Genomic DNA, 16,279 nt, shown 5'->3' with positions numbered 1-16,279 from the left:
CTAAAACATTGCATACCCACATGATGCCCTCTCTCCACAAAATTGATCCCTGCTGAGCAGTAACTATTAACCACCGAGTGGTAAGTCCTTATGCTAAGCACCATGAATACAAGGGCAAGAGCAGGATTTTTGGTTGCACAGCTGGTGTTTCAGGCACCCATCCTCCCAGGGAACCCCACAGAAGTGCCCCGTGTCACCTGAGTACGCAGAACCCAAGCCCCCAAGCTATTCTCCCCATGCCATCCTAATGGCGCCCTCAGCCTTGATGGGAGGAGCCATGATGTTCCTGCCCACCACCTCTTAGTGGCGACAGGAACCTGCCCGCCCACCCACTGCACGCCCATTGGTTGGACAGCAGTAGAGGCGGGCCTTGACAAGCGCATGCTCAGAGGGAGGAGCCAGAGAGGCACCTGTCAGCTCCTTGGGTGGCTGCCGTGTCCCTGGCTTTCCTGAGGGGGGCTCACTAACGGCTGGGTCCCATCCCACGGAGGCTGAGGAGAAGCAGGAGACGAGTCCCTGAGGAGACGCCGTGACCTGAGGGCTTCCCTTACTGAGGAGGCCTCGTGCTTCATTTGTCACAAGCGGTGCCCAGGCCGGTAGTGACAACAGAGACAATGCTCAGGCTTCTGAGACGTGCTTTGGCCTTCTTCCATAGTACAGCCGACCCCACAGAGCAGCAGCGCCCACAGCAGCAGGGCCCACAGGAGCAGAGCCCGCAGCAGCAGGGCCCACAGCAGCAGGACCCACAGCAGCAGGACCCACAGGAGCAGGACCCACAGGAGCAGGGCCCACAGCAGCAGGACCCACAGCAGCAGGACCCACAGGAGCAGGGCCCACAGGAGCAGGGCCCACAGCAGCAGGGGCTCCCAGAAGGTATTCCTCTGTGTGTTCCCTAATAGGGGCTCTCCTCACCCTCGGTATGAGCATCTGGTGGCTCTGGCGGGTACAGCACGTGACGGCGGCTCCATCTTCTGTGCGTGCATGGGTAGGCGTCCTGCGTCCCCAACGAGTCCCTGAGAACCAACTCCCAAACTCTCCTGTCCGTCTAAAGCAAGACGGTGTTGACAGAGACCACCTTGGGGGCTGTACCGCCTGTGGTTTTTCCCAACATGGATGTGCAGCACATGCCTATTTATATTTCCAGTAGGCAAGAAACTCCCTAATTGCGAGTGAATTTAGGCTTGTATCCCAAGCAGAAATTTAATTTGAAGCCAAGTGGATGCCTCATACATATCTGGTCCCGTAGGAGAGCAGAGAACCCGTTGTGCGGGCCAACTGCTGAGGTCAGATCCATAAATATTGCTGGTCAGCTAGGCTTGTGTAGAATAAAAGAGAGAGAGAGAGAGAGAGAAAATGAAAAGGAGAAGGAGACCTTTTGGATGCCGTTTTGGGCTGGCCATTAATCTCCAGATATCTTTTAGTGCTTTGTCTGCTGAGATGGCTAAGTATCTATACAAGGTGCTAGTCATTATGTTGGTGATAATGATGGAGGGATATAGTAGGAGCAGAAGCTTAAAGACTCTCATATGTAGAGATGGTGGTAACAGGTAACATTTACACTCTCTTGTGCAAGACACTCCACAGCTCTCAACAGTTGATGTGTGCGCCTCAGTTAATACAAGGCGGGCGCAGTGGCTCATACCTCTAATCCCAGCTCTTTGGGAGTTCCAGGCGGGTGGATCACTTGAGTCCAGGAGTTTGAGATCAGCCTGAGATAACATAGCAAAACTCCATCTCTACTAAAAACACAAAAATTAGCCGGGTGTGGTGGCACGCACCCATCATCCCAGTTACTCGGGAGGCTGAAACATGAGAACCACTTGAACCTGGGAGGTGGAGGTTGCTGAGAGCCGAGATCGTGCCACTGCACTCCAGCCTGGGCGACAGAGCCAGACTCTGCTCAAAAAATTAAAAATTACTTGAAAATTAAAAAATTAAAAATTAAAAAAAATTAAAATTAAAAAAAGAAAACTGCAACAACCCTATTAGGTGAAAATTTGATTGTTGTGGATTGACAGAAGAAAACAAAGTCAGAGACGTTAAAAAACTTCTCTGCCCAAGTTTATGCAGATGGTGAGTGTAAGACATATTTGTAGTAGATGTTTGCATTTGAGGCTAATAATGTGACTTTTGTTTCTTTATCTTGTAGGTGACACCCAGTTGACAACTGTGCTGGGAGTTGTCACAAGTTTCTGTGGTGATTATGGCGTGATTGATGAGTCGATCTATTTCAGTAGTGATGTTGTGACTGGCAACATGCCTCTAAAAGTTGGACAAAAAGTTAATGTGGTTGTGGAAGAAGATAAAATACTTTATGGATTGAGAGCAATCAAGGTGAGATGTGCATGAGTTTGGGAATTGTGTCTTATCCCAATGGGTTTTCTTTCTCCATCTTTCTATTCTTGTATTAATCCAACACCTCTACTGTGATCCGTAGAGTGGATGTAGACTGCACTTTGAAGCCCCACCCCTCTGAAGCTGTAGGTTCTTCTGTTCTAATATTTGTAGTGATTTCTGCTTTAAAACATAAAAATTACTTATTTATTCTTCTAATCTTTAAACAACATGGATAACAATAATAATTATTGAACTCTATACAATCCTTCAACTTCCCTTATCAGATAAAAAAACATTTTCTGTAGTGTGCATTCATAGCAGTGGAATTGCTATGTGAAACCATGTGCCTTGTACACATTTTAAAAAGAGCTTCATGGAGGTATAGTTCACAAACCACAGAACTCTCTTAATGGTACAATTCAATAACATTTGGCAGATTTATGGAGTCCTGAGAACATCACCTGAGTCCAGATATTTACCCATTCAGTGGCTACTATGAAATTATTCTTTAGCTCTACTGTACTAATTGATTCTCTCAGCAATAGGCGGTAAGACTGCCCATCTGCCCATATAGGCAAGGACAACAATATTATCAATTTGAAATCTTTGCAAATATGAGAAGGGAAAAGCAGTCTCATCGTTCATTTGGAATTATTAGGGATCTTAATGAGATTACAGCAAGTTTCCTTTCTTGGATTTACTTATACAATAGGGATATTTACGGCTATCTCTATGGTAGGAACATTAGATTTGTAGTAGGAAAGTTTGTATATGACGTCCTTGTAGTATTTCCTCTGATATCATCTTTTTTCTTTGCTTTATGTCTTTCATTCTTTTACAGCCTTATTGAGATATAGGTCACGTGATTCACCATGCAATTCTCCCATCTACAGGGTACAATCCAGTGGTGTTTAGTTTGTTCACCGGGTTAGGCAACCATCACCACAAACAATTTTAGAACATTTTCATCACTCAAAAAAGAAGCTCCATAACCATTCATAGTCTTTTCCCATTTCTCCCTGATCCCCCAACTGTTCCCTCCCCCCACAACATCCAGCCCCAGGAAATCACTTATCCATTTTCTGTTTGTATATATTTGCCCATTCTGGACAGTTAAAGATTCCTTCTATATAACTGTAATGATATGTCCTTTCACCAACATCTCCTCATTCCTCCATCCACCCTAACAACCCAAGCATCTAGCAACCACCATTCTACTCTACACTGTTATGAGGTAAATTTTTTTATATTCTGCATGTGAATGAGACCATGCAGTTATTTGTATTTGTGTGACTGGCTTATTTCACTTACATATCGTTCTTCAGGTTCATCCATGTTGTCCCAAATGGCAAGATTTTGTTCTGTTTTATGGCGGAATAGTATTCCATTGTGTATTCAATACCACGTTTCCTTTATCCACTCATCCATAGATGGACATTTAAATTGCTTTCATTTCTTGGCTATTGTGAATAGGGCTGCAATAAGCATGGAAGTGCTAACATCTCTTTGACACACTGATGACACTCTCTTTGGATACATGCTCAGTAGTTCATGGATTCATGTGATTCATGGATTCATGTGATAGTTCCATTGTTAATATTTTGGAGAACTTCCATACTGTTTTCCATAATGGCTGTAACAACTTACATCCCACCAACCGTGCATAAAGTTTCCAATTTCTCCACATCCTTGCCAATACTTGTTATCTCTTCTCTTTTTAATGTTAGCCATTGTAACATGTGTCAGGCGGTATCTCTGTGGTTTTGATTTGCATTGTCCTGATGATTAGAAAAGGTGAGCGTTTTTTTAATATGCCTGTTGGCCATTTGTATGTCTCCTTTTGAAATATGTCTATTCAGGTCTTTTGCTCGTCTTTAATAGGATTATTTATTTTCTTGCTATGAGTTGTTGGAGTTACTCATACATTTTGGAAACTGACCCCTTACTAGATGTATATAGATTGTCAGTGTTTTCTGCTATCCTATAGATTGTCTCTCCACTTTTTGATCATTTCCTTTGCGGTACAGAAGCTTTTTAGTTTAAAGTAATCCTATTGTCTGCTTTTCCTTTTGTTGCCTTTGCTTTTGAGGTCCTATTTTTAAAATGTCTTTGCCGAAAACAATGTCATGGAGCTCTCCCCCTATATCTCTACCTGGTAGTTTCACAGCTTTGGATCTTCATTTTAAAGCTTTAAATCATTTTGAGTTGATTTATATACATGCTGAGAGATAAGGGTGGAAATTCATTTTACTCAGATGAATATCCAGTTATTTTCAACATCATTTATTGAAGAGAGTGCACTTTCTCAACATTGTGTGTTCTCGGGCCTTTTGTTGAATATCAGTTGACTGTAAATGCACGGATTTAATTCCGGGCTCTGTATTCTGCTCCATTCATGGATGTATCCACTGGTACTATGCTGTTATGCTTACTGTAGCTTTGTCATATGCTTTGACATCAAGTAGTGTGATGCCTCCAGCTTTGTTCTTTGTATTCCAGACTGCTTCGACTACCTGGAATCTTTTGCGGTTCCATACAAATTTTAGGAGTGTTTCTTCTATTTCCAAGAAGAATGTCATTGGTATTTTCATAGCAGTTGCATTGAATCTATAGATTGCTTTAGGTTACGGACATTTTAACAATATTTATTCTTCCTGTCCATGAACACATGATATATTTCAATTCGTTCCTGCCTCCTTCAATTTGCTTCGTTAATGGTTTATAGTTTTCGGCGTTGCAATCCTTCACCTCCTTCATTAAATTTATTCCTATTTTATTTTTTGAAGGTGTTTTAAGTGGGATTGTTTCTTGATATCTTTTTCAGATAATTCCATATTGGTGTATAGAAATGCTACTGATTCTTGTGTGTTGGTTGTGTATCGTGCCACTTTCCTGAATTTGTTTATTAGACCTTGTAGGTTTTTGGTGGTGTCTTCAGGGTTATTTATATGTAAGAGCTTCCCGTCTGCAAACAGGGCCAATCTAAATTCTTCCTTTTGAATTTAGATGCCTTTTGTTTCTTCTTGCCTAGTTTCTCTGACTAGTACTTCCAGAACTATATGCGATAGAAAGGGCAAAAGTGGGCATTTCTGTCTTGTTTTAGGTCTTCGAGGAAAAGCCTGCAACATTTCCCCATTCAGTGTGATGTTACCTGTGGGTTTATCCTATATGACCTATATTGTGTTGAGGTGCACTCCTCCTATATCTAAATTGTGGAGTTTTTATCACGAAGGGATGTGGAATTCGGTTAAATGCTTTTCCTGCTTAAATTGGAATGATCCTATGGCTTTTGTGCTTCATTCTGTTCATGTGATGTAGCACATTTATTGATTTGTGTATGTTGAAACTTTCTTGTATCCCAGGAATGAATACCTCTAGAACATGATGAATGGTGTTTTTAATGTGCTGTGGAATTTGGTTTACTAACACCTTCTTAAAGATTCTTGCAACTGTGTTCATCAGGAATTTTGGCATGCAGTTTTCTTTGCTTTTTTCTTTTTTGTGTTTCCTTGTCTGGCTTTTCTACCAGGGTAATGCGGGTGTGACAGAATGCGTTTGGAAGTGTTCCTTTCTTGTCGTTTTTTTGGAATAGCATTAAAAGTGTAACTATTAATTCTTCTTCGTTATATATAAATTTTGGTAGTATTAGGAAGGGAAGCCATTCTGTCTTAGACTCTTCATCGATGGGGGATTTTTTATTACTGAATCACTTTCCTTACTTGTTAATGGTCTGTTCAGAATTTCCATTTCTTCACCATTACATCTTGGTAGGTTGCATGTGTCCAGGAATGTATCCATTTCTTCTAGCTTGTCCTGTTGTAAGCAGATGATGTTCATAATAGTTCTTATGATGCGTTTTATTTTGGTGATGTCAGTTTTGGTGTCTCCTTTTTCATCTTTGCTTTTATTTATTTGAATCTTCTCCCTTTTTTCCTTTAGTCTAGCTAAGGTTTTGTTGATTTGGCTTACCTCTTCAAGAAACCAACTGATTGTTTCATTAATATTTGTATTGTTCTTCCCATGTCTATTTGATATATTTCTGCTCTGCCCTTTATGATTTCTGTCCTCCTACTTTTGGATTGCATTTTTTTTCTTCTTTTTTTCTAGTTCCTCAAGGTGCAGTGTGGGGTTGTTTATTTAAGATGTATCTTTTCTTTTGAGGTAGGCTTTACTGATGTAAACTTCACTTTTAGAATTGCTTTTACTGTATTTCATGGGTTTTCATATGTTGTGCCTTCATTTTGCTTTATCCCAAGAAATATTTACACTTTGCTTTTAATTTCTTCATTGACCCATTCGTTATTTAGGAGCACGTTGTTTAATTTCCATCCACTTCTAAAGTTTCCAACTTTTATTCATTTCTAGTAATTTATCATTGTGGTTAGAGAAGTGATTTGATATTATTTCAAACTCCTTTAATTTGCTAAGAACTGTTTTGTGGCCTGTCCCATAATCTATCCTCGAGAATGTTCCACATGCAGTTGGAAACAATATGTATTTTGGAGTATTTGGATGGAATGTTCTGTAAATGACTGTTAGGTCCATTTGGTCCAGAGTGCAGATAAATCTCACTTTTTGTGGGGTCAGCGTTTTCTCTGGACAATCTACTCATTGTTGCAAGTTGGGTGTTGAAGTCCCCTGCAGTTATTGCATTGCAATCTGTCTCACCATTTAGACCTTAATATTTGCTTCATATATTTAGGTGCTGCTATGTTGGGTGCATATTTTTGGAAATCATTTTATCCTCTTGATTAATTGACCCCTTCATCGTTATATAATGATCTTCTTGTTCTTTTTACCGTTTGTGATTTAAAGCCTATTTTATTTGAAATTAGTTTAGCGGCTCCCCCTCTCTTTTGGTTTCCCTTTACATGGAAGAATATCTTTTTTCATGCCTTCACTTTCAGTTTACGAATGTCCATTAAGGAGAAGTGGATCTCTCATAGGTTTGGTTGTTGTTGTTGTTGTTGTTGTTTAAATCCATTCAGCTTCTCTGTGTATTTTAGTTGAAGAATGTCATCCATTTCTATCAAGTTAATTATTGATAGGCAAGGATTTACTGTTGTCATTTAGATAATTTTTTCTATGTATTTTGTAGATAATTTCTTCCTTTCTCATTTACTGTCTTTCTTGATGAATAACAGATTTTTCTCTATTAGTATGTTTTGTTTCCTTGATATTTTAAAATGTGTCTATTACATGATTTTTTTCTTTGTGGTTAGCATGAGGCGTACAAAAACATAATCACAACAGTTTATTTATTGATAATATAACTTTGATCACAAAATACAAACACTCTACCATTTAACTCCACCCCCAGATTTTGAGTTCTGTATTTTACACTTTACAACTTTTTATATTTTATATCCGTTAATGAATTATTGTACTTATTTTATTTTTACTAGTTCCGTTTTTAACTGTTACATGAAAGATATACATGATCTGGACACCACTGTTACCTTAATAGAGTATTGTGAATGTGTGTGGTTACTTTTACTAGTGAGTTTTATACCTTTAGATATTTTTGCATTACTCATTAGCATCCCTTATGTCAGTTGGAAGAACTGTCCATAGGATTTCTTGTAAGACGGTTGTGGTGGTGAGGAAGTTTCTCAGCTGTGATTTCTCTGTAAAAGTCTTTTTCTGCCCTTCACTTCTTGGTAGATTATTCTTGGTTAGTCATTTCTTCCTTGATCTCCTTGAATATATCATCACACTCTCTCCTGGCCTGTTATGCTTCTGCTGAGAAGTCTTCTGGTAGGCATATTGGAACTGCGTTATATGTGATTTGCTTCTTTCCTCTTGCTGCTCTCCGGATTTTTTCTTTATTTTTCATCTTTGACAGTTTGATTTTAATATGTCATGGGGTAATCTTATTTGGATTGTATCTGAATGCAGAACTTTGGTCGTCCAGTACCTAGACGTTTATAACTTTCTCTGGGTTTGGATGGCTCCCCATTATTATTTTTTAAATAATCTTTCTACCTCTTTTCACTCCTCCCTCTTCAATACGAATGACTCATACTATTGCTCTGCTGATAATTGTCCCAGAAATTCAGTAAGTTTTTTTTTCATCCCGTGTCCTTCCTTTTAATTTTGTCTCCTGTGACTGTATATTTTTAATGAAGCTGTCTCCAAGTTTATAGATTCTTCATTTTGCTCCACAATTTTCCTGTGGATGTTCTCTATTGTATACTTCCTTCATTGTATTTTTTGACTTTTGTATTTGTTTGATTTTTTAAAATTCTTTCAATCTTTCTTTCAAATTACTCTGATAAATCCTGAATCATTTCTCTGTAATTGCTTTCAAGGTTCACAAAGCATGTGGAAAATAGATATTTTGAATTATTTATTAAACAACTCATACATTCCTATCTCTCTAGGGTCAATTACTGGCATCTTGTTTTGTCAGTTTGGTGATGTCGTGTTTTCCTTATTGTTCTTGATCTTTGTGGTCATGTGTTTATATCTGCATATTGAAGAAGTAGGTATTCATTTCAGTCTTTGCAGTCTAGCTTTTAGGGGACATCCTTTAGCAGTAAGCCTCTCCAGAAACTCTATATAGGTCTCTTTTGGTACTTACGCTTGTGAACACTACAGCTATTGAAGCACTAGGGGGCTTCCTAATCCCAGGGACACAGCGACAGATGCTGCAATGGCATGCATTCCCTTAGCTGTTGAGACTGGTGCCTTGCAAGACTGGAATCCAAGGCTCCACTCATTCACAGAGGACTCCCTGTTGCTGTAGAATATTCTGAGCATAAGGCCACTGGAATCACTCGGCAGAGATGTGGGCCAGGTATTGAGTTTGTTTTGCTGTGGCTGTGGCTTCTTGTCTGTTGCCAGGGTGGGTCTAGAGACTCGGTCCACAAGTACCATCTCAGAGTCTGGGGCCATGGGCCATGGACGTTTGTCAAGTTGTGGCATATAGTGTGGAAGGCCTGATATTGGGCTCCCAGGCAATGTCCTATGCTTGCTACTCTCTCTCTCCTCTGGGTGGATGGTATCTCTCTCCATGCTGTGCTGTTGAAGGTTGGGGAAGGGGTGATGTGGGTAATGTAAAACTGTCTTTACTACCCTCTTCAATGCATCTTTTCTTATTTTCATGCTATAACTGGGTACCGTGGTCTCTCACCTGGTTTCCTTCTGTCAAGTGATGGTATTTTCATAGAAGGATAGTTTTTCACATTGATGTTTCTGCAGGAGGACAATCACTGGAGAGTCCCATTTCTCCATCTTGCTCCCCTCCTCCTCCATCTGTTTAATTTTTACGTGCTATAAATATGTCTATCTTGTCCATGTGACTTCTGGGTTCAGGAAGTTTCCTTAGGCTAATTCTAACACATAATTTACACGAGTATTCACTTAGTTTTTCTTCTGAAAGTCTTTCATTTATTTGTACCTAAACGTACAGTCAGGCTGTGTTTGCTTTCCGTGTATACGACTGAGGGTAGGATCCACGTCTTGTTTCACTACTGGCTATTCAGTTGCCCTAAAGGTTAATTGGATAATCCACTTTGCCCCTATCATATTGAAGTGCACTTCTGTCATACAACGTATTATTGCAAACATTTCAATCTGTCTGTACCTGCTGTTGTGTTGGTGGTATTTTCAAGGCATAAGAAACAGAGTTGGGAGCCATGAAACATGGGCAAAGCTTTAGTCTGCAGTATGTCTGTGAGTTGGTGTGGAGTCAAGGAACAGAGAGGTCCGAGGGTGCTGTGGATAATCCACTGGGATACTGCTGAAAGTGGTGGTAGATACATGGATGGGAGGCTAATGCCTCATTCCTTCATGACAGCAAGTGAGGGGAAAATAAACATCAGATTGGTATTGACAGCCGGAAAGACACCAGTTAAGAAATGAGAATTGCAGCAAACTAGGCCATTTTTAAAACCATGAAAAATTATTTACAACTCAGTGGCTCAAGTTTCCATCAGAAGTCTTTGATTTGCAAATTCCAAACCTAGGAGTTTATCCTATAGTTAAGTCAAGCAAGTAGTCCAAATTTTAGGACACAAGTGAAATGTCTAATTACGTGGAATTGGGTTAGTAAATTATGGCACATCCATTAACTGGGATTCTCTATGACTGTTTCTGTCCTCTCTTGTTATTTGAAAACCTTTGTGTTCATTTAATGTGATACTTTACTACTGAATACCATGCTAATTTGCTTTTAAAATGAGTATTTACATATGTATATATATTTGTGCACAGACAAAAACATCAGGATGAGTGTTACTGAGAAAACGTAGTCCCTGGTGGTCTCTTGGTAATGGAATATGGATTATGGGGTAACTGCCTTTTGCTGTCTGCATATCTGTTTTTTTTTTCCTACTTTTAGTACAATGAACTTGCATTATTTCTGAAAGTTTTAAGGATTATAAAATAAGGACTATTACACTTCCAATAAGGAAAAAGGTTTGTATGCCTTTCTATTGTAGATAAAGTAAAGCCCTAATTTGACTTGGTTTATTGAACCTCCCCCAGTTGAGGTTATTGTTCCAACTTTATCTTGAACTTCTGTCTCCTAGACCTGGATCTGGAATGTTAGGGTTTTGCTCCCTAGGCTCCTAAATTGTGTTGTTTTTCCTCTCTGCCTTCCTGCTCCTCTACTCGTGTTTACAAGTTTACACCTCTGCCTTCTTTCATAACCCAGCACAAATCTGACTTCCCCCAAGCAATGCCGCTATTTTCTCCCTGTCTGAAATGTTCTCCGTTCAGGTAAGTCACAGAAACTATCTTTAAAGTAGTCTCATGTCATTCATCACAACCTGCTTATGACTACATATCTTTCCACTTTACCGTCATTTCACTGTGAATTCCTTTAGGTGAATGACGGTATTTTTTAAATCTGGGAATCTAATGGTACAAGGGCATTAAACTTGGGTATGCAATTAATGTTTTGGGATACATTTCACAATTCATGAAGCACACACATGATTTCTACCATCATCTCAAGTCTATGGTCCGTTTAGCACGTGAACTATATTCACCAGTGTTTAGGATGGTTGTTGAAAATATTTTGGAATACCAGTGTTTTAACCATTTAAGTTCCTGTGTTTAAATTTGTATTATTTTTGAAGTAACTCTTTCCTAAATCTTACAGGTGGATGTTGTGCCTCACCCTCTTAACGGTGATGGAGACTCAGACTCAAAAATCAGAGTTTTAAATGGATGTGTTACTTCTATAAGTGAAGATACTATTTATATTAGTAACATCATTTATTTCCCTATGGACATTGTTTCTGAAGGTATGATTTACATTTTGTGATATATGATGTAATTCTTAATTTTTTTGAGTGGATTTTAGTCCTAGAACAAATTTTACTGTGTACTTGGCTTCAGTCAATGGCTCTTCAATATTAGAGGTAGACCTTTCCAATTGAAATTATGTACAATATAGGGGCAAATAGGCAGTATTTTAAAATGTCTGCTGTCGTCTATTGTGTGTTCGTTTGTTCAATGCCCTCAGTAATGCCTGGATATATTTTTCATTCACGTAAAAATTTAATTTCTAATCATGGAAACAATCCTACAAGTACACAGAGACACTATTTTTAATACCCTTCAAAGACTATACTTGCAGGGATCATTTCTGTAGTTGGTTATTAGAGAACTTTCTGTGACAGGGCAGAGTACCAAATTTTAAAAGAATACACTTCAAATGCTTCAAAGTTAGGATTGGAGATAGTGCTTTGTGGCTGTGTGTGTGTGTGTGTGTGTGTGTGTGTGTGTGTGTTGTGGAATTCTGTTTGTAATCAGCCGATATGTTCTAATATTTCGCTTATAACCAAAGATACACTTTTTTTTTTTTTTGCTATTTTTGTCCATTGCAACAGTCATATACCTTGGGTATAAAAGGGGAGATTAGCTCCGCTTCCCCAGGCAGCTTGCTACTTTGTTTCCTTGGATGCAAAAACAGGACTCTGACCTGAATTTTGTTTTGAGATGTTGACTCTGTCTGCTTTGTTGAGAGGAGACTATGAGGGAAGGGTGGAGTCAGGAAATCGGTCAGGAAACCATTGTAATATTCCTGGTGACAGATGATGGAGATGTGAATGAAAGTGGAGAAGTGGAGGAACTGAGGATTGAGTTGACTCTAGATTCATTTTGAAGTTAGAGAAGAACCTAGGAGGTAATGGATTAGATCTTTGATGTGGAGGAAAGATGAGTCCAAGGTACCTCCAAAGTTTTTGGTTTGAGCAGTGGTGAGGGTGGAGTGGCCAGTTTGTGATGTAGACGACTGAGGCAAACAAAAGTTGGTGAATATGAAGAATACAAACTACTCAGCTTTACACACGTTAGATTGGTGTAAGCATATGGATAATTGACTCTGAGGTTGGTTAGAGCTGGAGGCATATACATTTTGGAGTTATTGGCCCATAGATATACAATACACCCACACAAAAGAAATGTATGCAAATTAACAGAGACAGACAGAGAGACAGAAGTCTAACACTGTGTCTTGTATCATTCTACAATGCTGGGTCCTAAGGTGAAGAAATGTTTCACTTTGTTGATATTGCTAGTTTTCTGGAGTCATTGTGGCAATTTACTGTCTCAGTTGCAGCTGGGATTTCCGTTTGCTCCAGATTCTTTCATGTACCTTTGTTATCCTGTGAGTCACTTTTAACTTATTGTAAACTTCTGTTTGAAACTCAGTGGTCTTAACCGTAACCCTTAAGGCACAGACTTAAGACACTGCATGTTCTCACTCATAGGTGGGAATTGAACAACGAGAACACTTGGACACAGGAAGGGGAACATCACACACCGGGGCCTGTTGTGGGGTGGGGGGAGTGGGGAGGGAAAGTGTTATGAGATATACCCAATGTAAATGACGAGTTAATGGGTGCAGCACACCAACATGGCACATGTACACATATGTAACAAACCTGCACGTTGTGCACATGTACCCTAGAACTTAAAGTATAATAATAATAATAACAATAAAAAGAGTTCATCAGTGGAACACAACACTAGGGGAAATTGATTCATTCTGAAAGTAACAACATTTCCTAGTGGTACTGCTACCACTGCTACCAATCAACAGTTATTTGGTGGTTACTATGCACCAACGATGATTCTGTGTGTATCAACGATATCTATTAAGTGTCACAGCAGCTCAGTATCTTGAAGGCTACTTATCGTGCTTCTCATTTTATAAATGAAGAAAATGAGGCACAGAGAGATTAAACATCTTGGCTAAGGTTGCAAACTGAGTAAGTGGCAGTGTCAAGATTCAAACGCACATGGCCAGGTTCAAACTTGTGCTCTTATCTACATGTTTTACTGCCTCTCACTAAGGAGTTGTGAATACGAACAGTTGTTTAGTAAATCCTGTGCTGCTCCCTCAGATTGGCTGTGATGCACAGTTCACACTTTGCTCCATTTGACTTTGTTAAATCAGTAAAGGAGAGTCAATGCCTAAGGATTATAAACTTCTTTTTGAACTTAGCGATTTACAGTGTGTCTGTTTAAATATGTGCAAAATGACTTTAGGTGTTGCAGAACTGACTTTATTTTTCTTTAATTAATTAATTAATTTATTTATCATTATTATACTTTAGGTTTTAGGGTACATGTGTGCAATGTGCAGGTTAGTTACATATGTATACATGTGCCATGCTGGTGTGCTGCATCCACTAACTCGTCATCTAGCATTAGGTATATCTCCCAATGCTATCCCTCCCCCCTCCCCCCACCCCACAACAGTCCCCAGAGTGTGATGTTCCCCTTCCTGTGTCCATGTGTTCTCATTATTCAATTCCCACCTATGAGTGAGAATATGCGGTGTTTGGTTTTTTGTTCTTGCGATAGTTTACTGAGAATGATGATTTCCTGGTATATACCCAAAGGGCTATAAATCATGCTGCTATAAAGACACATGCACATGTATGTTTATTGCAGCATTATTCACAATAGCAAAGACTTGGAACCAACACAAATGTCCAACAATGGTAGACTGGATTAAGAAAATGTGGCACATATACACCATGGAATACTATGCAGCCATAAAAAATGATGAGTTCCTGTCCTTTGTAGGGACATGGATGAAATTGGAAATCATCATTCTCAGAACTGACTTTAAAGTAGTACACTATCAAATAACGTGTGAAATTCAAGATGACCTAGTTAAGAGATCATGACACTCACATTTTTCCATGGCTGTTTTAGATTTTGTGCCTTATAAGGGTGACTGGTTAAAAGTTGAATATTCCACTGAACCAGGCTTCTCAAACTTCAAGGCAAGCTCTGTGAAGCCCACCCGTTGTATTCATGAGGAAGAGGTAATTTCTTTCCTGTTGCTCCCATAATCGGTTTCTGTGAACCCTTCCTTTTGTGATAATTTTCGTGCCCAGGATTCTGTTGGGTGTAATGGGAATTCCAGAAAATATGAAGAAATACATTCTTTGCCAACAAAGGAGCCACTTTTTTATTGAAAAGGCAGGACTTCCCAAAGGAATTAATTAGAAAATTATGTAGAACAAGCATATTAATCAATTAAGTTCTAAATTGTGCATTTTACTCAATACTCAAATGTTATTAGAATCTTCCAACAACAGGAGGAAGAAAAACAATGTTTGTGTCAGAAAATTGTAGGGAAAGAATGAACGGAGTGTGTTGTGGGACTTGAGCTTAACAGTAAATGTTGAGAATGATTTGGGTATTGGAGCCTGAATATGACCAGCAAATTCAGGGCAATAGAGGGTAATGGACATATTTTGGTAATATTTAGAGCTAGATTTCTCATCAAAGACCCAGGCCTCATCCCTGGAGAGCCTGTTTTAATTGGTCTGTGGTGGAGCATGGACATGGGTATTCTTACAAAGCACCCCTGGTGTTAGCAACCGGTCAACCAGGTTGGGAATTATTGATTTCCATTGAAGTGACCTGCAGTCATGCAGGACCCAGAGTGAGGAGGTGCACAGCTGGTTACAGTGATTATTGGGCTTTCTTATAATCATTTCCATTATTTATACTCACAGGTCCGCATTACTCACATACGTGGAAGAAGTGGGGTGATAAAGAATACTATCTTTTTCACCTTGGATTCTGTGAAACTTCCTGATGGATACGTACCTCAAGTAGATGATATCGTCAATGTGGTCATGGTGGAGAGCACTCAGTTCTGCTTTAAGTGGAGAGCGGTTTCTATCACCCCAGTACAAAAATCATAATGACAAAACATTTTTATTCTGTTTATATTTCCTTTTAAGAGCAGTAAAGGGACTGGTTTAACTGAAAAGTTTAGCTTAGTAAGCCTAAATAGTATTTTACATATGAATTTTCTGGCAAATCTAATTGAGATACTGGCTAGTTCAATTGGACCATGAACCCAGCTTAGGGAAGTGCCTTATCAATTAAAAGCATGCTAAATTAGCTTGCTAGTCACTGGAAGAAAGGAGTTCTTAATTAAAATGAACAGTGCCATTAAATTTGAATTCCATATTTCCTATTAGCAGCAGCAGATTCCAGGATGACGGAGGCCTGGGACGGCCCTAAAGGGAACATCAGAACCAAAGCATTTAACTGAAAAGGCATCAGGGACAGCATGTTAAAGGCATGATTTAAAGTTACAATTTGACTTCAGTTTTGAGTCCCCCTTATGCTGTCTGTACAACCTGTATTGTTCCATAGCCTCTTTCATCTTCTGTCAGTCACATAATTTGCAATGTTTATTATTTCCTTATGTTCCTTCTTCTCCATGCTAAAATGTAAACTCCACAATGGCAGGATGTCTTTTGGTCTGTTTTGTTTTTCTTTCTTTTTTTTTTTCTTTCATTAGAGCATCACCAGCACTTAGAGGAAGGCATGACAGACTCACTGAGCAGATAAAATGTTATTAAGTTCAATGACTGCATGATTGGGCCAGCAATGATATTTAGCTGTGGTTCATTCATCACTGGTTCCTTAGGAATAAAATCGTTGATCAATG

The 16,279-nt window shown here is 39.2% G+C and overlaps 1 protein-coding gene and 1 pseudogene across 1 annotated transcript; both read left to right on the top strand.

The window, feature by feature from the left end:
- The first annotated feature begins 400 nt into the window (after positions 1–400).
- LOC129024883 (cancer/testis antigen 55-like) lies at positions 401–16,279 on the top strand. Its single transcript, XM_054472157.2, has 5 exons — positions 401–873; positions 2,150–2,334; positions 11,447–11,591; positions 14,518–14,630; positions 15,330–16,279. Exons 1-5 carry the CDS (start codon positions 615–617, stop codon positions 15,519–15,521), a joined length of 894 nt encoding a protein of 297 aa, XP_054328132.1. The 5' UTR covers positions 401–614; the 3' UTR covers positions 15,522–16,279.
- Positions 11,911–11,991, top strand: LOC129025624 (small nucleolar RNA U3; annotated as a pseudogene).

Source organism: Pongo pygmaeus, chromosome X (genome assembly GCF_028885625.2).
Source record: "Pongo pygmaeus isolate AG05252 chromosome X, NHGRI_mPonPyg2-v2.0_pri, whole genome shotgun sequence".
NCBI classification, from domain to species: domain Eukaryota; kingdom Metazoa; phylum Chordata; class Mammalia; order Primates; family Hominidae; genus Pongo; species Pongo pygmaeus.
The sequence above is the reverse complement of the archived record's forward strand: the minus strand, read 5'-3'. Positions and strand labels throughout refer to the sequence as shown.

Coding starts and splice junctions, on each gene's coding strand:
- LOC129024883 (XM_054472157.2), top strand. CDS start 615: ATGCTCAGGCTTCTGAGACGTGCTTTGGCCTTCTTCCATAGTACAGCC. Junction 2,335..11,446: donor ATGGATTGAGAGCAATCAAG/GTGAGATGTGCA, acceptor TAAATCTTACAG/GTGGATGTTGTGCCTCACCC. Junction 11,592..14,517: donor TATGGACATTGTTTCTGAAG/GTATGATTTACA, acceptor TGGCTGTTTTAG/ATTTTGTGCCTTATAAGGGT.